This window comes from Trematomus bernacchii, unplaced genomic scaffold, assembly GCF_902827165.1.
Source record: "Trematomus bernacchii unplaced genomic scaffold, fTreBer1.1, whole genome shotgun sequence".
NCBI lineage: Eukaryota > Metazoa > Chordata > Actinopteri > Perciformes > Nototheniidae > Trematomus > Trematomus bernacchii.
The window spans coordinates 2,723,838-2,750,987 of record NW_022987582.1 but is presented as its reverse complement, the minus strand read 5'-3'; the positions used below and the strand labels follow the sequence as shown (position 1 = coordinate 2,750,987).

The 27,150-nt window shown below is 40.7% G+C and overlaps 3 protein-coding genes across 6 annotated transcripts in view; 2 read left to right on the top strand and 1 right to left on the bottom strand.

The window, feature by feature from the left end:
• The first annotated feature begins 696 nt into the window (after positions 1–696).
• Positions 697–11,810, top strand: stx17 (syntaxin 17). The gene is made up of 7 exons (XM_034127414.1): positions 697–870; positions 1,770–1,978; positions 2,079–2,144; positions 5,177–5,503; positions 6,570–6,620; positions 8,812–8,898; positions 10,996–11,810. Exons 2-7 carry the CDS (start codon positions 1,856–1,858, stop codon positions 11,236–11,238), a joined length of 897 nt encoding a protein of 298 aa, XP_033983305.1. The 5' UTR covers positions 697–870; positions 1,770–1,855; the 3' UTR covers positions 11,239–11,810.
• Positions 11,811–12,020: 210 nt separating this feature from the next.
• On the bottom strand, positions 12,021–23,406 carry erp44 (endoplasmic reticulum protein 44). The gene is made up of 11 exons (XM_034127413.1): positions 23,245–23,406; positions 20,103–20,175; positions 19,287–19,326; positions 18,818–18,933; positions 17,704–17,888; positions 17,485–17,600; positions 17,226–17,400; positions 16,917–17,028; positions 16,670–16,811; positions 14,418–14,520; positions 12,021–14,018 (listed from the first exon to the last, which is right to left on the bottom strand). Exons 1-11 carry the CDS (start codon positions 23,302–23,304, stop codon positions 13,908–13,910), a joined length of 1,233 nt encoding a protein of 410 aa, XP_033983304.1. The 5' UTR covers positions 23,305–23,406; the 3' UTR covers positions 12,021–13,907.
• Positions 23,407–23,563: 157 nt separating this feature from the next.
• Positions 23,564–27,150, top strand: part of invs (inversin) — a 29,478-nt gene continuing 25,891 nt past the window's right edge. For 3 of the 4 annotated variants that reach the window (XM_034127673.1, XM_034127674.1, XM_034127671.1), the window contains exons 1-2: positions 23,565–23,645; positions 24,380–24,486. In XM_034127673.1, the coding sequence (XP_033983564.1) occupies positions 24,484–24,486 (3 nt within the window). In that variant the 5' untranslated portion in view covers positions 23,565–23,645; positions 24,380–24,483. Of the gene's footprint in view, positions 23,646–24,376; positions 24,487–27,150 lie in introns of all 4 variants that reach the window. The other variant, XM_034127672.1, reaches the window with a different exon arrangement.

Below are 27,150 nucleotides of genomic sequence, written 5' to 3'. Positions count from 1 at the left end.
CTGATCTGAGAGTAGAGGAGGGGGAACCCCAACAATTATCTCCCAAACAAAACACAAACAAAAACACTTTTTTTTATTCCGCAGGATTGATGCTGTTTATAAGTGCAGCCATAAGATAAAAGAAAACGTATCCAAATGTGTCTAAATAAATCCAATCACTTATCTCTGCTATAACCTTAGTCAGATATGTGTGACGTATAGGTGTGTTTACAGATGAATGGGAATTGTTGATATGTCTTTTATTTATCTTCATTAAGATCAAGTACTGTTGCAATATGATAAAGACATAGGCCTATCTTTAATTCTAAAACATGTATTTAGTCTGGTTAATTTATTTCGATTTTATAGTATTACGTGTGGAAGAGAATCAAGAAATAAGCCTTAGAAATGTACATGTGAATCACAAACAACGTAGTTTCAACCCATTAAATAGACATTTAATATTAAATAAATTAACTTCTGATGAAAGCATAAACTGAGTGTGTAATCCACTGGTCTGGTGTTATTTGTGTATTCTGATCCAGTACTATTTTTATCTTCTTTTATATGCTTTACCTTCAAATATAATTACTATAGATATAAATATGTTCTTATTATTGTATCGTTGTCTATATTAATGTATTTATTTATTCTTTTAGAAATGTCTTGTCGTGGTACAGCGATCAGGAACACAATGTGCTGCGGCTGCTGGTGGAGGTCGGAAACTTTTAATGGACGCACTGAGAGGAGAGTTGTTTACAAACAGCAGATTCAGAACAAAAACAGAAAGCTTTGCTCTAAATAAGAAAATAGTAAATCTTGTTAACAGTATGGAGGTTCGAGTCAGTCCTTAGTGAATATAAAATATATCTTGAAGTGATAATTTCAGGGGTAAGTGTCGCCATATGACCTTTAACTTTCGTTATCGTTTTCTGTAGTAGACTGGTATTTCATTATGTTCGGGCTAATGAGTGAGCTAGCTAACATCTAAGACAAGTATTAGCTAAATAACCTTCATTACTAAGCTAACAGCTAATGACATGCTAGCCCGGTCATGTAGCTTCAGCTTTTGTGAAACTATATGTCTGTAAGCATTATCAATTTCCATTCAGGTGTCTAAAAACACAGCTGAGTTAAGAGATGTAACCACTTCTACTCGAATAAACAGTTCTCTTGACTTCTATAATTGGTAACTAGTCTGGTAAACTTACATTGCTTCTTAAGCCATTAAAATAGCCCTCATTAACTCTACAGTAGGAGTAACATTGTCTTAAAGCATTATTATGAACTGCTGCTGCTAACAATTATTAGCATTGTTGTTAAATCTGGGGATTGTTTTTCTACAAGTACATAATAATGATAATACATAAATACATTTCTGTCATTTAAATCGACAACATGTCAAGTATTACAAAATGTCTGCCCCAGTTTTTCATATCCAAAGTCTTCAAATGTCTTTTTTTTTCATTACAAAGCTTACAGTTATTCAATGCGATATGCTATAAAACAGATAAAGGCACAACATTTGAATATTTGACAAATATTTAATTTAATTTGCTGTTGACTAATTTACCGATAAAGTTATTATTTCTGTGTATATGTTAAACTGTCAGTGTGTCATGCAAGTGATACTTCAGTTTCTCTTTTCACTGAAAAGATGTAGGCAAGAAAAATAATTTTAGTCTTAGGGAGGTGCCAATTTGAGATATGTGGGCAGACTTGCATGTGTCACAGAGTTTATTCATTTGATTTACGTATTTAATAAAATCATACTCTGCTGGTATTTACAGTGTCTGTGGGGGCAGTGAGATAAGGCTGAGCAGGTGCCGTGTCTAAGTTACAAAGAGGTGTTGGCTGTGGGCAGTCAGCAGGACACATGGCAGAGGAAGGCAGCAAGCTGACTCTGAGGCGCTTGGAGGCACCGATCCACAAGTTCATTAAAGTGGCTCTGCCCACGGACCTGGAGAGGCTGCAGAAACACCACAACAACATACTGAAGGTGACGGATGAGATCTGAATGGACACATGATCCTACTCTCACATCCACATTCTCACTTCCGGTCCTCACATGGATAACAGTTTCTCCTTTATTTTCACAGTTCCAACAGAGCCAACAATGGGACCGGCTTCATCTGGAGCACATCAATGCCAGCAGAACTGTGCAGGTATAACATAATAATAATAATAATAATAATAATAATACATGGGATTTTTGTAGCGCTTTTCCTAATGCTCAAAGACGCTTAACATACATACTTACATAACACTGTAAAACAAAAATAACTGTGTGTGTGTGTGTGTGTGTGTGTGTGTGTGTGTGTGTGTGTGTGTGTGTGTGTGTGTGTGTGTGGTGTGTGTGTGTGTGTGTGTGTGTGTGTGTGTGTGTGTGTGTGTGTGTGTGTGTGTGTGTGTGTGTGTGTGTGTGTGTGTGTGTGTGTGTGTGTGTGTGTGTGTGTGTGTGTGTGTGTGTGTGTGTGTGTGTGTGTGTGTGTGTGTGACAGAGTGATACTAGTCATCAGCTAGAAGTTGTAGTGTCTTGAAATATGTGTGAAACAGAAGCTGTAAGACACAATATCTAAATTCTAGTTTATACATACCCGTCAAGTTTTTACGGTTAGAATGGAGAAAATACGTAAATAATTATCGATAGTATGATCGCGTGTAACAATTTAGTTAGACCAGGCTGTACGTTCTTTATGGCAGAACCAATTGGACGTGAACCATAACAGATCGCAGCAAGGAGGTTTTTTGAGTTTTGGTGAGGATGTCTGAGCGTGAGCACATGGAGATGGATGAAATCCAACACCACCCTCTGGTTTAAAGGCTAGCTTAGGGAAGCATTATGGTTTCTATGAAGTTGAAGTGAAAAAGGGCCTTGACAAAACACACAGTATGCAAAATGTGTCTCACTGGAAAAATCATATATGAGCAAACATATTACATATTTCCTCCACCTATAAATATTAGCAAGTAGTCACACCGTGAGAGAATTGTCACTTTTGTATTGTTTTTTAATTTTATTTCCAAAGTCAAAAGCTAATAACTAAACCATCTCCTTGACTACTGAGCCACTCTATCGGTTGAGAGCAAAGAGATGTGATTAAAACTATCGATTAAATCAGTAAAATCTGTTCAATTAAAAAAACATTTTATACATTTCCTTAAAAAGCCTATACTACAATAACTTATTAAATACATACCAGGACTGGATCTGTTTATTATAAATAAATAAACTTTCTGTATAGAAGTTCGGCCTTACAAAATCAGGGCAAAAAAAGAGCTGTTGCCCATCCTCAAATGGACCATTTTTTGTGTGTGTCTTCACTTGCAGTCTTGTTCACATGGTGGGTGTGAAATGTCTCAGAGGATGTTGTTGCCTGGAAGCCACCATGTCTCCGAAGGTGAAATAACTCCAAACAGGCACAAACCCATCCTCTCACCATTACCCTGCCAACTCCAGGGACACACACAGAGTGCTTTACCGTGTCTGCATGGTGTTAATCCAGAGAAGGGTTAGTCTACTCAGCTCCAGATGTGTGTGCACGTGGGCCGGTGTTCCATAGCATAGCAGGATAGATGGATAGATGTCTGTAGACAGAAAGAGAAAGAAGGGCTGTCACTATATCAAAAATATGATTGCATTATCTGAAGATAATTAAACACACTCAAAATAAACAGTCTGTATCCATAGCTTTATAACAGCATACAGAAGGAAAAAAAAGGAGAGGTACACGATTATTAACCAGATATTATTCTGTGTATTATTACCATTATATCAATAGTACCAGTAATAACCACACCCTTTATAGATCGTAGGTCGGCTAATATGTCTATATGAGATGTTTTTCAGTCTGTTTAGTCTGTTGTCCCTCCCCCTAGAAAGAACCTCTCCCCCTTCTTGATGATTGACATTTACTTCCTAGCCTCGGTGTCCCCACCTTGACCGCAGCAGCCTCAGCAGCCTCAGCACACACTGTGAGACAGGAGCGGAGTAATGCTGTTCTATCATGAATATCTGCTATTGAGTATATGTTTGGTGGGTCTGTCTGTGTGTTGGTGCTTCAAACGTTCACGGTTAATTTGCGGGCTGACAGGTACCTGACCAGACTGCCTCTCTGTTAATCAGTGTGTTTTTCAGTTTCATGCACACGAGGACCAGTGTATGCATGTATGTTTATTCATGTTGTGTAATTAGCAGCGTGTGTTATCGGCAGTGCCTTGACCCCCTGAGCCCAGAGCGGGTGGCGGCCTGGAGGGCTGATGGCTGGGATGTAATCCTCCTGTCACCCTCAGGGCACGGTGCGATGAGGGGGCTCGTGGTCCCCTGCCTCATATCTGAACCTTATTAAGCCCACACCCCAACGCACACACACACATTTTCCATCAATAGGACCGTTTATTGGGATGCTCAACCTGTCAGCATGAGCACTTATTTTCTAATTGGGCAGAAGGGCCAGGAATTACATTTTTCAAAGGATTTAAAATATGTTATGTGTACATTTGTTTATTACATTCATAGTTTAGGATCATTTAAGCTGTATCTCCTTCTTTATAAATGGTTTACTTAAAGGTCACCTATTATGCAAAATCCACTTTTTCATGTCTTTTATACATAACCATGTGTCCCCTCTGTGTAAAGAGATTCTGAAGGTTTCAGGAAAAAAGATACTCTCTCTTTTTGTCCTGATCCATTTATATAAAAACCTGTCTGAAAATGATCAGATTTTGGCCACTTTATGTCATAACGATGTTTTGGCTTGTGTAACCATTAGCCAATCACCAACCAAGGTAACACCCACCCACCTTATCACCTGAATCTCCTCCTAGAGCACCATTGTGTTCTTTTTAACCAAATATCTCTCAGAGGGGCGTGGGGAGTGGCTCCTTATTTTCATCTGAAGTAACAGACAGAGGATCAGCACTTTTGAAACAGGGCTGAAACAGAGGGGTTTATGGGATGCTACAATGCACAATCTGTTTGGTATTTCAAGACAAACACTTCAGAGCCATGTTTTATATATATATCTGAGACCGGTATAAATGTAATGTCTTGTTGTGTCTTCTGTGTTTTTGCTGTGAGACAGCTCAAAACAGTCTGCTATTAACAGAGACCCATCAGGCAGTCTTCACATTTTACAATACATTTCTCTACCCTTGATCTCACTGAGAAACCTGCTTCTTTCCTGCCTCCCTGCAGCAGTTGAGAGCGAACATGAGGGAGATGGAGAAGCTGTGCATGAGGGTCCGTGCCGAAGACGCCCCCGCTCTCGACGCGCTGGTCCAGCCGGTCAGAGACAGGGCGTCAGCCGCCGCCAGAGACTTCCTGCTTCTGCACTCTAACCCCGTGCCTCAGCCTGTGCCCAAAACACCACCTGCCGCTCAGCCTAACAGATGTGTGTCCAGCAGTTACCACGACGATGACGATGTGTGTGAAGAGCCACTGTCTGGCAGGCAAATTCAGCTCCAGCTCCCAGAAATCCCTGCTGATCAGAGTGCTGCTGAGTCCTGGGACAACCTGGAAGAGGTGGGGACTACACATTCAGTCTGGATTTCATACTCTTTTTCATACTTATCTGATTTTATTAATGTTGTTAGTGTGTCTTTTTGCTTATTGCTCGAATGTTTTATGGTCCCTTATTCTTGATGTGTGAGTTCAAGGTGTACAGCATAGTGTTGGTATGCAAGACAAAGGTTCTCCTCCTTTAAACTTTAAAATAAGCCTTGCTCGTAAGATATCATCAAACTTGCTTCATCTGTAGTAAACAACAAAACTATTCCCTGACTAAAAATATCATCTTATATTAAAGACATACAGACAACAGGTACTTTTAACCTCTTTGTTAAAAATGTATTTATCTTTTTAAACTTATCTCTATCAATGAATTGTTTTATTCTAAAAGAAAAATCTACCATTTTTACCTTCCTAAAAATAAAGAAAGAAAATGCATAGGATGAAGGGTTTCTTAAACAACAGCTAAAGAGCTTTGGAAGTGACCTTAAGAAAGAGTTCAGCAAAATGAAACACAGTGGGTGTTTTTCACAGCGGACACTTGACTGGCGTAAAAGCACATTACTACAAACATAAACCCCGTTGTTGCTCTTTTTACATTTCCCAGTAGGTCGTGACAGCAGGCAGAAAACCTGGATCCTCAAAGTAAAGCAGCCAACATCCATTTTATTATTTACACCTTTGCTCTTCCTCATGTGTTTAAATGTCGCTGGATAGCTCAGTGGTTAGAGCTGGCTGCCCATATGCCTAAACTGCTGACTATTAAGCCGGTTCGAATCCCGAGCTGGCCTAACATTCAGGCAATGTCCTCCCCTCTGTCTCCCCCGTTCAACAAGGTGGTTTCCATACTTTGGCTGTACTAAATGTTGCCATAGTTACGCGCTTTATTTCCTGCTATTGAAAGATCATCTAATGCAGATGACCCCTCTCACCTGTTCATACAGATGCCCCTATTTAGCTGATTTACTGCTAAACATACAACGCACTTTAATATTCATGCTGTGGATGTACAGTAGCTTTAGATTTGTGTGATAACTAAGCTTAACAATAAAATAAAGGCAGTCATTTTTTCCTCTCTCAGGATCTGAAGGAGCTGAGTGGTTTGGTGACGGAGTTCTCGCTGCTCGTCCATGTGAGTACTCCACTGCTCCGCTCACATTTCTCTTTCTACATGTGTGCACAGCTACCCCTGTGAACAAAAGCAGTGTGACAGCCTATAGCGTTTCCAGGAAGTGGTGAGTAGTGTTTGACCGTGTGCCTGTGTTGCCTGGTTAGGCTCCTCAGAGAGAGGAGGCTACACACATCGGCTCAGGATGACTGCTGGGGCCCCCAGAGGCCCCTTCGCCCAGGCAGGAGGAGAGATTGAGAAGTAGTCGATGGCGTGAGGGAGGATTTGCGGGAGGATGGCGAGTCCTCCACAGGGGGAGAGGTGGGGGACAATGGCTGCATCGGAGCAGGTGGAAAACAGACGGCTCAGATTATCACTCCGTCCTCAGGGATGGAGAGAGAGGAGCAGGCCGGCCGAGCGAGCGGAGGAGAGATTAACAGGGGAAAAGAAAGTGAGAGAGTGGAGATGTAGTTAGGGTAAAAAAAAAAGACAGAGGCATGGGGGGGGGGGGGGGGGGGGGCAGAAAGAGCATAGACATGTTGTTGTGGTGTCTCAGGGGTGAAAGGCGCCGTTAGGGGAGTAATATTCCAGCTCCGCCACAGTGGAAATACTGAGTGTGTGTTTGTGTGTGAACACGCGTCACGTCAGCTCCGCTCTCTGTTCCTATCTCTCTCTCCATGTGTCTTTGAGGGCAGTCATCTGCCTGGCATGTGATTGTGCTGTATAAAAGTTGTTTTTATTTTATTTATGAAACTGACAAATATTAGTAGTTAAATTGTGAAATGATTTGTTAAGTCGTTTTTATGTAAGGAAGATTTGAATAGCATCTTATGTGACTAACCTCTTTTAATTGCTTATTCAGTTGTATTAGAGGATTGTGATTTGATTTGAGATCTCCATAGCTTTAAAACAGAAGATATTATATTATAATATAAAAGATAAGCAATGAAGCTCATTATCAATCTTTTCTTTGTAGTACTAAATGACTTTACGGTGCATTGCTTGGATTGATACATTTTCTGTTGGCATGATTACACATTCGTCACTTTCATTCTTTCCTTAGATTCTTCCCAAAATTCATAAATATACTTTAACGAAATAGAGATGCAACATTAAAGGTGGGGTAGGTAAATGATTGGTCGTGCTTTTTACAGTATTACGGCTTCCACAGATGACATTTTTTTATGGATTTATTGTCAAAGCACTTAAGATATTCATTGCTATCAGGATGTTAAGAGCATTCCATGGAATATAACAAAAAGTGTATCTCCAGCCGGTTTCTCAAACTTACCTACCCCACCTTTAAGCTGATAAGTTGATCAACAGAAAATAAATTAGCAACTGTTGTGAACGTCTTTCCTTTGTTTTGATTTATAGTTGAATGCCTTTTTTGGATTATAACATGAAAATAGGCAGAGATGCAACAAAGGTCGCTGACTGAACTCGAAATGGCTCCCTACTTTTTGTCTGTAGATTTGCTGCTAGTTTCTGTTTCATATAATTGTGGAATTAATTACTTTAAGTGTTAGACTGTTTGGAAAGTAAGACGTTGGGCTGTCAGGTTGGGCTGTGGAAAAGAACGATGGACATTTTTCGAATGTGTTGACATTTTAACGAGAAAACAATAAGCAGATTATTCGATGAATTTAGTTTGTTGCAGCCTTATTATTTTGTTAAATTAAACTGGCCAACTTGCATTTACATGTGTATGGGTGAGAAACTAAATGGACAGAACTGAATCTATAAAATAACTTTTAGCTCAGAGGAGGAGAAAGAGAGAAAATGGGTGAGGAGGAAGAAGAGGAGGAGGAGGAGGAGGAAAGTGCTTGTGGTTGTTGTTTGGTCACTGTGTCCATCCAGCCCTCACATGGAGAGAGACAGCTGCCACTCTGAATATTTCATGAGATCTACACAATGCCACACACACACACACACACACACACACACACACACACACACACACACACACACACACAGACCCCACCCCCAGTGAAATCCTTTGAATATACCTACAACCTCCACACACACTCATACACACCCAACTTGTGTTAACTTGTGCCATGGAGCAGAATCTGTTCAGGCAAAAATAAAATAGAGAACACAACAGGTGGTTGTTCTTTGAGTGTGTGTGTGTGTGTAGGTGAACGAGCTTGCTTGAATGTGTTTGTGTGTGTGTTTTAATATGTGTTTGTGTGTGTCTCACCCTGTGCATCAGTCCCAGCAGGAGAAGATTGACAGCATCGAGGACAACGTCAACGCAGCCGCTGCCAACGTGGAGGAGGGGACCAAGAGCCTGGGGAAGGTGTGTGTGTGTGTGTGTGTGTGTGTGTGTGTGTGTGTGTGTGTGTGTGTGTGTGTGTGTGTGTGTGTGTGTGTGTGTGTGTGTGTGTGTGTGTGTGTGTGTGTGTGGTGTGTGTGTGTGTGTGTGTGTGTGTGTGTGTGTGTGTGTGTGTGTGTGTGTGTGTGTGTGTGTGTGTGTGTGTGTGTGTGTGTGTGTGTGTGTGTGTGTGTGTGTGTGTGTGTCCTGATGATCTGATATGTGTGTGTGTAATGTTTGGGAGATGGGGAGATCGATGGCACTTTGCCTCCCAGCCATTCCACAGCGTTTGTCCCTATTGATCCGCTCGAATACGGAGGAAAGCTGCAATTAAGGAAATAGAGAGAGGAGAGCGATAGAGGGGAGGGGAGGAAGAGTGATAGAGAGGTAGGATGAGAGGGGGGACAACAGAGGATCTGTGTGTTTGTGTGTGTGTGTGTGGTGTTAAGGAGAGGTTTGAATGACTGTTTAATAGTTTTTCAGGAGCAGCACTGGCCTTCCGTTATCAATTCAATACACTCTCACACACTGAGTGTAACTCAGAAGAACGACTCAGTGCCCTTCACACGTATTACTCAATTGAAATGATGAACTTTTGCCTGTAATACTGAGAATGAATCACCTGTTTGTGTTAATGTACAACACACACACACACACACACACACACACACACACACACACACACACCAGTGAACACTGTTTTTTTACCAAGGATTGTGACATTTTTCTAACTTTACTTTCACTATTTTGTTTGTCAGATGAAGCAGTCTTTTTTGATCTGTGTTTTGCTCACACTTTAGGGAACATAATAGAGGCCTAAAGTAATTACACTGTAATTACAGACTCTTAGACGACACCAAGTCGAGATTCCTGTGTGCTGAAACAAACCTATAAAGGCTAACACTGCACAGAACATTAAAAACAGACATGTCTTAGCTGCTTACACAGTCCTGCCAAGGCTACCTACCGTTATTATGTCAATTACAAAAAAGTGGTATTAATTGAGCCGTGCAGATACTGAGTTGTCCTGGTTACTGAGTTTTTTGCCACCATTAAAGAACAAATTAGATAATATTTTTGTGGTGTTCAATGCATAAAAAAACCCGATATTCAACCAAATCTATTCCATTTCATTTCATTGTTATTTAATGTAATGGCGTGGTTCCATTCACCGACATTGGTGTCGGGTAAAATCAGCTGTTTTGAATGAAATGAAAGGGCGAAAAAACCTTTGACACTTTGAGCTGCAGCTCTAACATTTATAAAATAAATTGCACAAATATTAAAAGATTCTTTTGAAAGGGTTATTTTTAATTTAAATTCACCCAATTGGCGACACAAACAAAGGTCGACCTCTGTCACGCTGCTGCTGGATGTAGTGGGCTGCACATTAGACGGTGGGGGGGGAGATAAAACAGATGAGAGGTATGTCAGATGTTTTCACGCGTTTGAAAGCTTGTAATCTGTCATCAGGTCATAAAGCACACACACACACACACACACACACACACACACACACACACACACACACACACACACACACACACACACACACACACACACACACTTACACTTCTCCTCCGTCCTCCACAACCTGTGCCCAGAGTCCTTTTAACTCGGCTCAGATTAAATTAAATATTCCCTCAATTGCCACAGGGGTGGGGACAAGCAATGCTAGCTTTTGAACTAGATTAATTTAATGGTGAAGTGTTAATCAAGTGTGTGTCCCTGCATGTGCGTGTGTGTGTGTATCTGTGTCATTAATTGTCATCAGCAAAGCGCACCTTCCACTCTGATGATAACAGCCGTAATAACACCCAGGCCACATCTCTCTGATTTCCTCTAAATGGAGATTATGAAAACTCTTTGAAGCAGCTATGGCGGTGTTGATTTACATTTACACATGCAGGCTTGTTTGGGTCTTCTTCTTTTTTTTTTTCTTCCTCCTTCCGTGGCTGGATTTGTGATCATGAAAGGATAGACGCGTCCAAACTCTATCACAAAGTACTAATGCCTCCCAAGGTGTGTGTGTGTGTGTGTGGATGTTAAATTAAACTATATTTCTTCTCCCTGTCTCTCCAGGCGGTGGGCTACAAGTTGGCGCTGTTGCCGGTTGCCGGGGCGTTGCTGGGCGGTGTGTTGGGGGGTCCCCTCGGCTTGCTGGTGGGGTTCAAAGCAGCAGGGGTGGCTGCTGCTCTGGGAGGGGGGGTACTGGGGTACGCAAGCGGAAACCTGGTCCAGAAACAACGCAAAGCCAGAGTGGATCTACAGATGAAACGACTGACAGCACCGCCACCAGAACCAGAGACACACAAAGACAAATGACCCAACAGTCGGTTCCATGCTCTGACCTCAGGCCTGATCACTAAAGGCTTCGATTAGGAGCTCTAACTGGACCTCCGGCAGTGTCACATTGCCTTAAAGAGACCCGCTGTAACGTCATCAGGCTTCTCTGTTGCCGCTCACATACTTTGATGTTCGGGTATGAATGGTTTGTCTGTGAAGAGGTTTTACCAAATGTTATACACAGCTGAATTTGTATTCCCAACGCAACTAAACAGTTATTTACACTACATTATTAAGCGAGTGGTTGGGTGGGATTTGGTGAAATGTCTTTTTTTTTAATGTCGTCAATTAAACCCAACCATTCTGTCAAATGCTATCCCTAACAAGGAAGGGCTTTGTCCCAGATTGTGCTCCTTCACCAGGGTTTGTCTCCAATGATCATGCCTTCATATTCCTTTAAGCAGGAAATAGTATCCTAATGTGAACAGCTGCACTACGGAGACTACAGTAGTAATGATGAATAGATTATGCATTGAGTCACTGTGGTTTAACCATTGCCTAATGTAATGTGTTTGTTTCAATGTTTATATAAAGTATACTGATTATATTTACAGACTTGCTAAGTGTGAGAGCATAATTGCACAACAATTCCCAAAGTGCCACTGTCCAGCTCGCTTCAGGAAGAACTGTCAACACTGTGTTGACATGCCATGTTTTCTGCCAAATAAAATGTGTGTTTCTTTCCAACAGAAATGTGGTTGAATGAATAGATAACAGGGTAAATTAAACCAGAGACATACAAAACATCAGACAACACAATATCCTGTAAAATGGTTTTTAATTTACTTTTTTTCAACTCCTCTCCCCCTCTGAGATGACTTGGTTTAGAAATGGCATCCCCCCCCCTGTTGCTCTCCTGTTGGTTGGCTGATATGTCACGATGCAGGCTTCTGTTGTCCTCTATGGAAGGGCAGGACACTCACTACAAACTTAGCAATGGGGTCCTCGCATCTTAACCTGGCTTTGCATTTATTCATGCTCAGGGGATCTCAGGGATCTAGACTTGTACCAAAACCTCAAAGACATATAAAGAGACAAAACCAGTTTTAAGAGAACTTGTATAAAGTGGCCGACTTTAAATTTCCACCGTTCGTCACATGGGTTTTCCCCTTTTGTCTCGCGGCTTTTTTTTAAAACACTGGGAAGTCTTTTCTCCCCTTGCACGATGACACATTTGACAACAAAAACAACAGCCATTTCATGAACTTTTACCATTTTAAAAGTACATCATTGCAAAAACATTTGGTCCTCTTTTAGTTTCCCGGGAAAAACAACTCTGAGGTGGCATGGCAAATACTGTGCCTTTAAAAAGGTAGCAAGCCCCCTTTGACTTTGAATGTTTGACAGTAGTGGAGGTAATCAGCATTTTAGACACTGAACATTCAAATAATGTTCAGATTCCTTGGGTACAAAATTGACATAATTCCTGATTGCGTAAGTATCCATTTCCTTTGAGACCATATTTCATAGAGGCACCTTTGGCAATAGTTACAGCCTTAGGTCTTTTCACTAGGCCTGTAACAGCTTTACACATCAAACACTAATTCTCTCACATTCTACGTTTAAATCTTTTAGATTTGGCTTTAGATATGGGTTGTCCTGCTTGAAAACAGACATCTATTTAACCTTCTACTTTCAGAGGCAAGGCGGCCGCGCTGCAGAAGAGCTGCACACAGCATGATGCTGCCACCACCAGGCTTTACGGTAGGGAGGATGTCTTTTTGGAGTTTTAGGTTTTCTTATGATGGCCAAAAGACTCATCACAAAAAATTAAATCCTAATTACATCCACTGTGATTCAGTGCTTTAAAACAGCGACACATGAAAAGGTCCAAGGGGGCGATACTTTTTATAAGCACTGTAAGAGACATCGTAATCTAGAAGCATTTAGTACCAGGGAGAGAAGGGGGTGCATCTCAACAGGCTGGAGTAGCTCTGTATCTGTATCTTCTGTCTCATGGTTTGATTTCATGTTACCCCAATCAAGCATTTAAAAATATGTTTTCTATTCCTTCAGAACTACCGTTTGTGGAGAAGATATGGAGATAAAGCTACTTCAAACTTCTTATAACTTGTGCTATACAAATGCATCAGACTAGAGTTGGACATATTATTGAGATGCAGCCAGGAGGAGACTAAAACCGCACCTCTCATCAGACAGGCTGAACTACCCACAGATAAGAACCGTACGACTGGAGTGAGGGAACTCTTCAGGGTTTTTTTTTTCTTCTACAAAAAGCCAGGGTGATGTAAAAGAAATCAAATAAAATAAAGAAAACTCTGCATTTAATTTAGACCAACGATGAGACTCCCATGTAGCACAAACATATTTACAAGCTCTGAAAAAAAAATAATAGTAAAAAGACTTCTCTTGATGTCCTAATGCCCTGCTCCCCTGCCCGCACACATTTTCTTCTTCCCCCCTTCCTTTTTGATCCAAAATAAAAATTGTACATGAAAGAGTTATGAAAATATAGGTTATTCCAACATGGTTGTGTCATGGACTGTTTCTTCTCTTCATTCTCTCTTCAGTAAGGGTGTTGGGTGTTGCTGTTCTGTCCCGCTGGCCTGTCCCAACCCTAACCCCCCCCCTCCCCCCGACCCTGGGGCGTGGCATTGAGTCACAGGATCTCTGAAAGGCTGTTGAGGTCACAGCTCGTCGCGGCCCCGGTTGAGGATGGTGTAGCGAGTCTCGCTGGGCGCCAGCTTCTGGAACGAGCTCTCCGGGGGGCTGCTGGCCGCCTCCCCTCCCGTCTCCTCCTGGGGGGGGGGGAACGCCAGAACAAACAGTTAAAGACACACATGATGATGCTAAGCCATGGATGTTGCACCTTGTTTCTGTTATGTGGTAGTGATGTGCTATATGTGACATGTATGTAGTAACGTGTGTTGTTTGCATGTTATTGTTCTCTGTTATCCTTTCGCCTGTATCTGCTTGTCTTTCATCCTTTGTTTTATAACTAATGCTGTTGATGTATTGTGAGTTTAAGGGCGTCCATTATCATCTGGCCGGGGACAACAGCTGGAAATTAGCAATGTTTGCTAAATATGCCCCATTTACTGTTGTTTGTGACAGTGGATCAATGGGGACTGTCCACAACAATATAAACAAATACACTAAAGTCTCAGTGAATGCAGAGTGTGTGCATGCTGTCTGACCTGTCCGGGCGTGCTGTCCGTGGGGTCGGGGCCGTGGTGGAACTCTCGGTGAAGCTTTCCAGAGTGAAGGTCCAGCACAAACTGTCTCAGCTTTCCAGGGATACTGGGAGAAAAAAAAAAACCACAGAAGCAAACATTGAACATGATGCAGGAACCTATTTGTGTCCTTAAATCGTATCCTAAAATCTAACTTAATTGCACAAACCGGTTATAAATGAATAATTTCCGCCTGATGGGGGGCCGCCAATACATGAGTAGGTGTGTGTATTGTGAGATTGAGTCATAAGCACAATTGACCCCTCCGCCCAACTTTACAGGCGTACCTGTTCTGCTCCAACAGTGAAAAGACAAAAGTACACTGCAGAGCATCAGGCCTACTGATACTAATTCAGCCGGGTCTGACACCGAGTTTAATAGATGTATTATGGGACCTGAGACAGTAAGAAAATGTCATAGTACAGCTGTCCAAAATTGGGCTGTACTGTAACAAAGATAAAGAGGAAGGGGCCTGCATGGCAAATGAACTGCACTTACATGACCTTCCCAACTTTGTGAATCATTTGCTTAACAACTCAACCTTAAACATAAGTGAACATGAGCAATTTTGACTTAAATATCTTCCCATCTTGCAGTCTGAAAAAGAGCTAAGGATCAAATCATCAACCCTGAAATGAACAACTTTCTCATCCTTCTGAGCCATAGCTCCAACAGGAAGTGGGTCCATATAGTCAAAGGGATTTAAGAGTCAGGGAGATAAGACTAAAGCATATCATACAGGGGCTGGTGTTGTGGTAGAAATTGGTGAAGGCAACCAATTCACTTTAATCCCTTGAACAGGCCTCTCGAACGCCAGCCTGTTGGTATGAGTGGTTGTTGCATGAGGCTCAGTGACTGTGGGTTGGACAAAGGCATTCCTACACACACAGTTCAGCCATAAAGACAGTAGAGAGAGTTGATGCGAGACAAAGAGCTCGGTGCAGCAGCAGAGGACTCCAGTCCCTGCGGACATGTCATGAAGACATGAAGAAGAATCAACACTTTCCTGTGAAGTGCGCTTATTAACGACAGGTCATGAGCTGTTGTCATATCACAGATCCCCAGTCACAGCAGCATGCAGACACATGCACAAACACACACATATATATATATATACATATACATATACACACATATATATATATATATATACACACATATATATATATATAACATACACTGTGCTAATGTAATTACAAGCTGTGTGCCACATGCAGGGGTGATGTGATGTAATTAGGTTGTGGAGGGCTGGTCAGTCCTGGGGGCTTCTGTCTATCTGATCAGACTCTGATTGGGGGCTAGGGGAGGCCGAGTGGTAGCGGGCAGAATAAATAAGATTAAGTTAGATTATACTGGATTAGTTTAGCACTTATTGCACTTGCCAAATCATGTCACATTAGCTCCGCTGTCCTGGCCCATTCATAAAGGACAGATTTTTAGGAGGTGTGACATTTCTCTGTTGTTAAGCGCACATTTTGTGTGTGTGTGTGTGAGTGTGTGTGTGTGTGTGTGTGTGTGTGTGTGTGTGTGTGTGTGTGTGTGTGTGTGTGTGCGTAATGAAATCAACCTAATTTAAGGAGATCTTGTGATGAACAATTTCACATACGGTATCAGTATCAGGCAGTAATTGTTCAAAAATGTCTGAAAGAACACTGAATATATCAGACTGATTTGATACGTGGATGATTCATGTGTTCATTTCAGCTGATTTTCTAATTTGTTCAAGTTTTCATTTATACTTAGCAACTTCTTTTTGTATGATACAAATACCATTTGAGATAAAAAAATGTTTCAAAATGTTTATGGGTGATGCACACAGTGTCTATATAGTCTATATTCTTTAGATATACTGTATATCCTTCATTGTTGATATGTATATATTCAGTGTTTTGAGTATTTTGTTTATCTTCTACTGCTGATATGTATATCTTTATCGTTTTTTTATTTGCATTTAATTTGTATTTTATTCTATTTAATTCTAATTCATGTGCTATGTCTTATCTATGCTGCTGTGAAGGAAACATTTCCCAAACTAGGATCAATAAAGTATCTTTTATCTTATCTTAGTGGCAACGTAAGTATATGATGTTGGTATTGTTTGGAAAGACCACACATTTAATTATTTATCATACGTTGATAATAATGTGCATTTTTAAGAACTAGATTGCTTCACATCTACACTAAATTTGAAGGAGAACGTGAAGGTTGGTACTTACTTGAGGTCTTTGTAGTCGGGGTAGACATACATGTGTCTGAACGAGTCTATAGCGATGACGGGACAGTCAGCGGGAGTTTTCTGGATATGGAGCAGAGGATGGCGGAATTTCTCGCAGTCTGCGTGCAGGAAGTTTATAGACCCTGAAGAGGAAACAATGATGTCATGAACCACTTCTGAAAACAAACAGTTTGACTCATGGGTAACCACAATCCCCATCCTGGATAGGTACTAAATACCAGGCTCACCTTTCTCGCTGATGAGCTGGCGAGCCACTTCATGCTGGAACTTCTCTAAACTCTGCGTGTCTTCTTTCACATGGAACAGGATGAGGAAAGGGATCCCTTCTTCAGTCAACTCCTGAAAACACAAATACACAAAACAAAGCGTCACGGACAGATGGAGCCAGGGCCTTTCTGTGGCTCAGCAGATGGACTACTCAAGAGGCCATGAATACTCTCCAGGATGTTTTTGTGTAAATATCTCTGTACTTCTACATATCCAGATTCACACATCTAACATCAGACCAGAAAGCAATCGTTAAAGCAGGAACAAACCTCTCCATTTTCAAAGGTGATCTCCCTGACCAGAGGCACACACTTGTCCTGGGCCCAGGCGTAGGTCAGGTCGAAGTTGGTGAGTGAACCGAGGTAGACCATTTCGGGGATGCTCTCTCCAACGGGCTTGTAGATGATATTGTCTCCACTGAAGCGCTCGGCCTGAGATATGGCTCTATAAGAGTAACACAGAAGGTTAGGATGAATACAAATCGAAGAATTCATCTAAGAATATAACATAGATGGCGTTTTGTCTCACCCAAAGGCCGACAAGAACGTGCAGTCATCTCGAAGGATGTTGGCAACCTTTGCATATGTGTTGTAGTTCTCCGAGTCCTTACTTTCAAAGTAAGCTATGATGTTTCTCTTGCTTCTCTGTGGAAAAAGAGAGTCAAAACATTAGCAGTGAGAAAATAAATGACTTTTTTGTGTTTAAAATGACTGTTCATATTTTTTAGTGGGCAGGCTTTCCACTCACATCCAGAGTATTCATCTCCTCCACGGATTGCAGCTCTTTCACAGGGTTGACCTGCTGCTGGCGGATGAAGTCAGCGATGGCCGCCACCGACCTCTGACCCCTGTACTCCCTCTTCATCATCATCCCATTGCGGAACATCTTCAGTGTTGGATACTTGGTGATGCGGTACCTCTGGGCAATGTCCGCTACACAGCGAGGGTGGGGGAAAAGTTAAGTAAAGAAAGACAAATCAATTGATGGAGAGGAAGCAGCGGAGTAAAGACACATGGGGACGGGAGGATGAGGAGGAGCGGGGACAGAGACGGCGGTTAAACCTGAAAACACTGCCTTCAGTCGGCTCTGAGCTCTGATCTCCCACATGAAAGCTGCCCCCCCGCCAAGAGTAAATATTCTCCCTGCACACACTGAATGAGTGCGAGTGTGTGTGTCGGTGTGGCAGGTGTCAATCTCCCTGCGGGGGGTCTCTAAGCCTCCCGTCTTCACAGGAAGCAGCAGTTTTGTCATTAGTCTTCAAACAGTTTGCAGGTCATCAATAATTCTCTTTAATTTGCTTTATCTCAAAAGGCTGAGGCTGGCGGTTTATGTGTCTGTGCTTTGGTGTCCTGGGCATCTATGTGTACATATGTGCATCAAATGTACAGGGAGTGTGTATGTGCACCTTTTTCACTTGTGTATATATATATATATTTGAAATGAGAGTGTTTAAGTCTTTTAAGGCATCAGATCACCATAAACAACAAAAAACCCATATTTTAATAATAGAAATACTAATATTTCAGACAATAACCATCATATAAATTATAAATAATAAAATAATGTTCATTTGAATCTAAACATTTCTAAGATTAGACCACTTGTATTTGTTCTACATCATTGATCAAATAGATAGATAGATAGATTGGTACTTTATTGATCCCAAATTGGGAAATTGATTTTGTTGCCGCAGCAAGGTGTACAGGCATTACAATATTTAAAAGGTGGAAGAAAGTAGAAATGAATAAACAGTAAGGCTCTGGTAACTCCTGACTGGTATTTCTCATCATGTCTTAATGTTGTGCTGTAGGTTAAACAAACAAGAAACACTCAAATCGAATTAAAAGTTAGTAATACTTACAATGTTGGTCGCAGTCGACTCGGGCAAACACCACCTGCTTGGTTTCAGGGAACTCCTCCCTCACTATGTTAGAAGACTCTTCAAATATTGGGTGGAGCATCTGACTGAATCTGCACCTGTGAGATGGGGAAGTGGTGTGAGGCCAAAACGATTTCTATATCTTGTATGTATATTGAATAGATTACTAAGTCTATTGGACTCAATTTCGCAGCATTTCAATGTTGACAATGATTTTAGACTATTAGAGCTTCACTACTTAGACTTAAAGAGATTCAAACAAACATCAATGTAAAAATCCTTTCAAAATAAATCCACAAAATCTTTACTGCAGATCACAGCAATCTCATTATACTTGTGTCACAGTGTGGCATTCATAGGGAATGTCTATATCATGAGAACAATTCATTTTAACATCCTTAACAAAATACAGAGAAGTCCAATGACTATGGGAGAGAAACAACACACTTACCAGTCTGCGTAAAAATTAACTATCGACACCGCAGCATTATCTGCAAGGAAACACACAGGAAATTAAAATAAGCCTCTTAACATTTCTAAATACACCCACGTTCATTTTGTTAGATAAACTAATTACGTTATGAGTGTTATCAATGTTAAACCCACATTTTTGTTACTGGCTCATAGCTCATTATTTATCCATCATACCACCCTCTGATGAAATGTCTTTTTTTTTCAAACCAATGACTTACAATAAGGTCAGACCTTTAACAATAGGATTACATTTATTTCCATGTCATGCAAATATTTTAGAAACCACATTTAGGTTAACACTAAACATTTGTATGAGGCCTGATGACAATCTGACAGCAACGGGTGTGGCCAATATGAACATATGTGCGGGATGGAAATAAAAACGTTTAACGGTGCTATCCACATCAAGAGCTCATTACGTGCATAAAGACAAACAAAAACTGAGACAGAGTTGTGAGACAAATCCTAAATACCTAGGTGGACGTAAGATAAAAGGGAAAAAATAATATCTTTCTCTTTGAGACAATTGAGTTCAAGTGCTAAACTAAGATGTGACCGAGTAGTAAAGGAACATTTAGACAGTTTGACATGCTTATAAGCTTCCTTGGCCACAACCATGAAAGAGAAATACCAGGAAATAAGCTGTTTCCTCCAATTTCAAGTCCTTATGGCAAGCTAAGACGGCCATGAGGTGTAATGATCTTTGCATCCAACTCTCAACAAGAATGCCAATCGGTGAATTTCACAAAATACGGTTCCCTTCAGTTTTACAGAGTAAAGTCTGATGCCTTACTTAGGACGTCATCAATGTTGGCTGAATCCAGACTGGTGATTTCTGCCTGTCCGGGAGTAGAGAGGCCCATCGCCTACAGACACAAAGGGTACAGATAAAAAGGTAATTAAAACATAAAAGCACAGACGGCTGGTTAAGAAAACTATGTGGTGGGGGGGGGAATACAAGATCTTGAGATAACACATCTGTATTTGCCTATAATTCTTGAAATGCAGGACCTAAATGACTTAAGACTGAGTGAAGCAACTGCTAATCCACACAACCAGTGTTTACTGGGTCCGCCCCAGGCTTTTTATCCAGTCAGTGTTTCCTAGAGCTGGGCTAAATATACAATATAACATCAACACTGTCACCTTGCATGCAAAGCAATATGCAAATGATGCGCTCATGACCTCCTGTGTTTTGTGTTTTTTATGTACATTTGGACTGAAGTTTCAAACAGTGTTAGAGGGATTTCCCTTCATTTTGATCCAACAAGTGAAGGTTATGACACACAGATGGTAAATATAAAGGAAATGGTCAGGAAGTCACACAAACATGTGACACTTGATGAAGATCTATGCTTTTGTTATGTAATGGTATGCTTTATATGTCTTGTTTGTCTAGAACCAGTTTATCCAGAACCAGTTTGTCATGAACCTGCAATTACAGTATTTAGTACATGCTTTGTCACTAAAGTGGGACAAAACATGGTACAGTAGAGCTGCATCCATTTCTTACAGTGGGTTGACCGTTAAGCCGAAATATCTTTCATAGATCCGTCATATTTCCTTCCTCATATATGTGGCCATAAGACACAATGATAATGCACAGTTCTATCAAACATCCTGTTTTTGTCACACATTTTCTCTGAAAGGTTATCCGTTAGACAACATGAGCGAGTACTGTTGTAGGCCTAATTATATTAGTAGGTTTGTGATAAGAAAGTAGCCATTTGTTCGTTGTGCATCCCCCTCTCTGGTTTACTCAAAAGAAACCAATATATAAACCAATAAGGGAATAAGTAGGATTTACCAATTAATTCCAGCTCTGATTGCAAAGCTGAAATAAATGTAAAGGCTAAATATTTGAGGGCGAAATGGGGGAAAGAACACCAATGTTAAAGGGCTGTTGATGCAAATGTAGGTGTAGCCTGAATTAGCTCCTTTATTACATAACCTATTTTAAACTGGACTTCATTATTTATTTTTAATGAATAACTTATTGACACGAAAAGTGCAATCCCATATTTGTTTGCGTCATTGGGAAATGTACGGTGGCTTTCTAATGTCAGCCACTTTATTCAACACTTATTAAAGTAACCTATAAAATTATGCCTGCACTATCACTCCATCTGTGGTCTGATTTCTAACTCGAGATCCTCGTCAAACAGGATGTATGGGTGTCCTTCCTGAAAGAGTTACTGACACGTCGTACATCAATATCAATAGTAAAATAGCCAACGCTCACATTAGTTAATGCTTTACTGGATAACCCAATATGTAAATAAACTCACACACAAACATATCCTCAAGTTCAACTGTCCTTCATTTAGTTGAGTGTTGTTCCAATGTTGTAAAAATGGTCTGAAACTAAATGCTATTTCTTTAAAGATGATTTATGTTCAATTAGTTCTGAATTTTAATATAAATATGAATATGTTTTATCCAAACGATAGAGAAGCTGGGACAATTTACTGTTTCGTATCTGTGCATGGAAAACATCTTTACTGATGAACTGATGATAGTTGTTGCAATTTCGTTCTGTGGCTTGTCTATTCATTTAACAGACTTATCGTTTTAGCTGTATAGAAAATATTTACTGAATACATGTAAACGTTTTACAGTTATTCAACACTCTTCAATTAAATTAAAACTGTGGTACATGAGGTGAGAAATGCAACATTGTTGTACATGTCCTAACTACAAGTCCTAACAGTTCAAATGTATCCCAACCCACGTATGTAACTGTTTGAATTCATTCCTGGATGTATGCATTTACCTTTGGGGGGGCCATAAAGTCAGTGGAAGGTGGCTGCCCCGCCCTCAGTAACAATAGTAGTAGAAACCAGTAATTAGAGAGGGTGTTTCTTCTGCTCAACCTCTAAATATGGTCTAATATTGTGTATACTTTGATATACATATACAATGATGTGTATTCCTCTATAAAGTAGAGCCAGTGAAACCAAGAATGTGGCTAGGTTAAGTTCTTTATTAGAGTTGTGTTCTTTTCGAAGTTTTGTAAACTATACAATTCATTTAAAAGAACTGTGAAAAAAGAAAGTCTCAACATTGTAAAATCAGATATAGTACATTTATACCATATAGCATGACACAGCTGCACACTGATATGAAATGCAACCCTTGCTGTGGTTAGACCGATGAAGACACTGCTCTGCAACTCGGAGGAAAGTTATCTTTCAGGCCCAAAACTCTCACAACAGCAGCACAGCTGCGTAATGCCTATTTCCGGGTTGACAGCCAATAAGAATGAGCCACAACAGAGGAATTCATGAACCGGCGAGCACCATTCAGAGACACGAATGGTTTGACAATAAATGTATGCATCCATAACGTTACACAAACAAATATAAATATTGATCAAACATAACTTATAAACCCTTTCAATAAATAGAATGCTTAAACTAACCACGATTGTAATCAAAAATGGTACCCTGCTGTCAATAAGTGGTAACGGCTAATGCTAGCTCGATGCTTCATCCCCCCCTTAAAGTTATCAGGAGTCCAACTTTAGTCAAAGCATACAAGTTTGCAATATACGCCCTTTCTATATAAGAAACATCTTGATTAGATAAGAAGGATTATGACTTGTTACAACACTACAGCTAACGTTATTTAACACCACCGGCTGAGTTGACATTGCAGCTGGGTAACTTGATTAGTTATGGCAGACGTTTGGCGAAACCCAGTCCAAGGGCCTCCTTACTGAACCCAATAAATAATAACTGCACTTCCAGCAATGATCTGACTCCCTGGTGGTGTAGGACAGTTTAAAAGCCACGTCTCTCTCATGTCAGCAGAGGCTCATCAGTTAGCTAGCAGCTAACCATACAGCGGCAGGCTAACCAACGCTAATTAGCTGGGGCTAGCTGGCTGTTGAAGCTAAATAGCAGTGCATAAAAGGTTAAAATATGTATTCTTACCAGCAGGATAACTGTGACGAAGCGGATATCGAGAGACGGATATATTGCTAACAGTTTCATTGTATAGTATAGATATTGGAGGCGGTGGTGTTTAGTCTTCCCAATGGTCTCGACGCCGCTCTTCTCTTCTAAAGTGCAGCCGGAAACCTACGGCGGACCAATCTCACTGTGACCAAGGAAACGTGAGTGACACTTCCTGGTATTTGCTTGGCTTTGTGGGTGGTGTAGTTTTACGAATAGCCAAACGTCTGAGTCGGATGTTGGAGAAAACTTCAATCATGGCGGTTTTATGCTTGACAACAGTAACGGGACTTGTAGTGTTTTGTCAGCGGCGATTCAACGGGACTCCTATGAAGAAAACTTTCTCAAGATGTTCATCTGAGAGGAAACGAACTTTAACGGTAAATATAACACCGACGAAAGAGGAGTGTAAAGGACTTGTTATTACAATAAAATAGCTTTAACATTATACTCATTTTATTCACTGTCACGCATTTGTGCTTCTTTAGCAGCCTACGCTTATGAATAACTGATTTCTCTTGAGTAAGGGGGGTTGCATCATTATGCCTAACTTTTTGTAAAACTCAATGCGACCTATTTTCCACCAGCTAGCAATACGTTTTTAAGCTTTAATATGCTGTCTAGGGTTTTAGTTGTTGATTAAAAATTGTTGTTACACAACACTTAGTTAGAAAACATTTAGATGGATGGATGGATGGATGGATGTATGGATGGATAGATAGCAAAGAAAATGTAGGCATTCAGTAAGGAATGAGAGATAAAGCACAATAAAAAGCCAGCTTTATGTCTGGAGTGCTGTTAGAGGTAATGCAAATGTGTTGTGATTAACAGTGCATGTATTGCAAATACACGAAAGTAAAGTAAAAACCGTTAAATAATGTTTGTATAACTGCTGCTAAATCAAATACAGATTCCACAACTCAATACCAAAGACACTGTTGTCCACAAAAGATTATTGCACCTCATCAGATAAGATGAGAAGACTGTTGTCACAAATAATGTCACTGAGGCATCCTCCCTGTGTCTGTAATCAGTTCAGTGTGCTGGCAGTTATTTGTGTGAACAGGTGGGCTGGTCTCAGTATGTGAGTGATCCTCTTTCTCTGGCCCAGCAGGAGCCAGGATCAGGGCAGGTAGGGGACCTGGATGTGCATCCACACCCACCAAGGATGCACTGAACTGAGAAACATCTGCTGAAGTGCCCCCCCTTACAGCAGCTATGGTAAGAATCCAACACACTCAAAGCATCTACCCATATTTAATGTAGGTTTCTATTTAGAAACCTACATACATTTGGTATTTACCAAAATAGTTTTTTCTTATTTTTTGGTGTATCTGTCAGTTACCTCGGTTCCTCCACTGTACTACAGTTTTGTAATTCTTTCTCTAGAGTCAATACCCCTGAGACTACTTATAACAAACCTAATTGTGTGTGCTGAAGGTCTAATTGTTAAGGAGATTAAGGTGGAATGTTGAATTGAATCCCAGCATTAATATTTTATGGGCTAAAGCTGTCCATAGGGGGTTCACAGTGTGTGAGCAACTCACAGATGGAGACAGAGAAAGATTTCTCTCTCTCTTCCTGTCAGTGATCGAGTAAAAAAGAGCTGCAGAAAGTCATTTTTTAATTTGTAATGCTGGGAAATAAGTACAAAATAAGCATCACGATATCACAATATGTGCTGAGGCATGTAACAAAACTAGTTGAATTGACTATACTTTATTTAGTACTATACTATCTGTCAATGTGAATTCAAACTGAATCAATTATTTTTGGTGCAATTATCAAGAATTTCATAAATCTTAAGCTTTTCTTAAACTAGACAAAAACAACAGCCCCATAATTCATGTTACTAATATCATTGATTAATATTGGACTCAAATGTAGTTAAAGTGAATTGGTGAATATGAGTCTGGTAGTTTGCTTGTCTAGTAAATGATTCCTATGCGTGTCTTTTATTCTGATTTTGAAGTGCATCATTTCTCCCTCGATTGTTGGAAATAAGAAGTAAGATATATTTGAATCCACATCCATAACAAGTTGAACTCTGATGTAATATATAAACTGGAATGCTACAAATTCATAATTTTTAACAATGACTAATGTAGTTTGGCTTTTTCAAGGAATTGATCAGTATTTACCAAAAATATGACCGATGCCTTGTACACCAGAGCCAAATGGGTCTTTAAATTGACTGCATCGTCTGAAAAAACAACACAAAGGTGTTTTATTCACAGTGACATTTAACAAACAAATCAAGGCTATCTTTTAATTTGAGAAGCCAAAATCAGCAACTGGCGCCTGTCTTATAATAAAAAGTCAATTGTTATTTGTAGATGAACCAAAACAAGATCACAGCATGGGAATATTTTCTTTTAATGATATGTTACAGAATACATTTAAGTTTTGACTAGTGTGTATTATGTCTTGTACTCAGCTGCAAGCTACACATGAGTAAATATTTAGGCTCGTAACCTTGCATTTGTACTTTGGAGGGAACCTTGTCCGAAGACAGCCATATCACACCAGTGCAGCACAACCTCATATCACTCTGCTTGAAGTCTGATTTGATCTGTCCATCTTTTCCTATTTTGCCTTTTCCTCCCTTTTCTGTTTTCTCCATCTTTTTCCATTTCGTATTGCTTCCATTGATTTTTTTGTTTGTTTTTCCAGCTGATTATGTCCCTGTACTCTGATTCGCCGGTGGGCACATTGCTCTCTGCACTTTAATTGGACATTTAATTAGATCACAGTTTTAGTCCAATTAGACTCAGAGGTGCTGGGAAAGGATATGGAGGGGAGAAGAGGAAAAAGTCCCCAAGCTGCTCCCTGTCTCCCTTCCCCCTTCTCGTTCTCTCCCCTCCTCTTCTCACTCATTTTCTTCTTCTGTCTTTTTCTGTCCGCCTTGCTTTCTCTCGTCCCCCTCCTGAGGGCGGCTCATTAGTGATATAATGGGATGACACAAAACACACAGCTCCCCTAACTCTTAGTGGCTCAAGCCGTGCCTGAACCCCACACACCACACACACACACACACACACACACACACACACACACACACACACACACACACACACACACACACACAGAGACAGACAGTGTGACGGGGACTGTATCAGCTCACTTTTGCAGTAGTTGTACGTTTGTTTTTGGTTTGGTTTTTAATGAAATCTTTCTTATTCTAATACCAAAGCTATGAAGAGGTACGTGAAAGTGTGTTGGTGTTATTAGTGCCTTTGATTATTTCGCAGCACCACCTATCATTCTGCCAGTCACAGCAGCATCGACCAGCCTACACACACACACACACACACACACACACACACACACACACACACACACACACACACACACACACACACACACACACACACACACACACACACACACACACACACACACACACACACACACACACACACACACACACTACAAACATTAACGACATGCTGGGCCGAACCCTATCGACTCAGTGGAGTGCTCCGGTATGATATCACTAGACCTAATGAGACTAAGATAAGCCTCATTACCAGCAGCGCTCGCTCTCTCACATGCCAGTGAAATGCAGGGCTATTCTGCACAAGTTTTAACTCCCCTATGGTTCCGCCCTCTCCCCCTTTTGTTGTCATAGTTCTCACACAGAGCTCTGTCTCAGCATAAACAACCCAGAGCCCCAGTGGGACAAACACATGGGTGAATGTAAACACACACCCAGATGTATTGGGATCTGCACACACTTGCGCTCAGGTGTAAGTCCTCGAAGGAGACAACACCCTCTCTGTCCCTTAAGCAGTCACACACACCGCCTTCTTTTCTCACTTCCTCCTAACCTCCGCCCTCAGGAGAAAGAGAGAGACGTTTCAAGTTATTTATTATTATACGCAT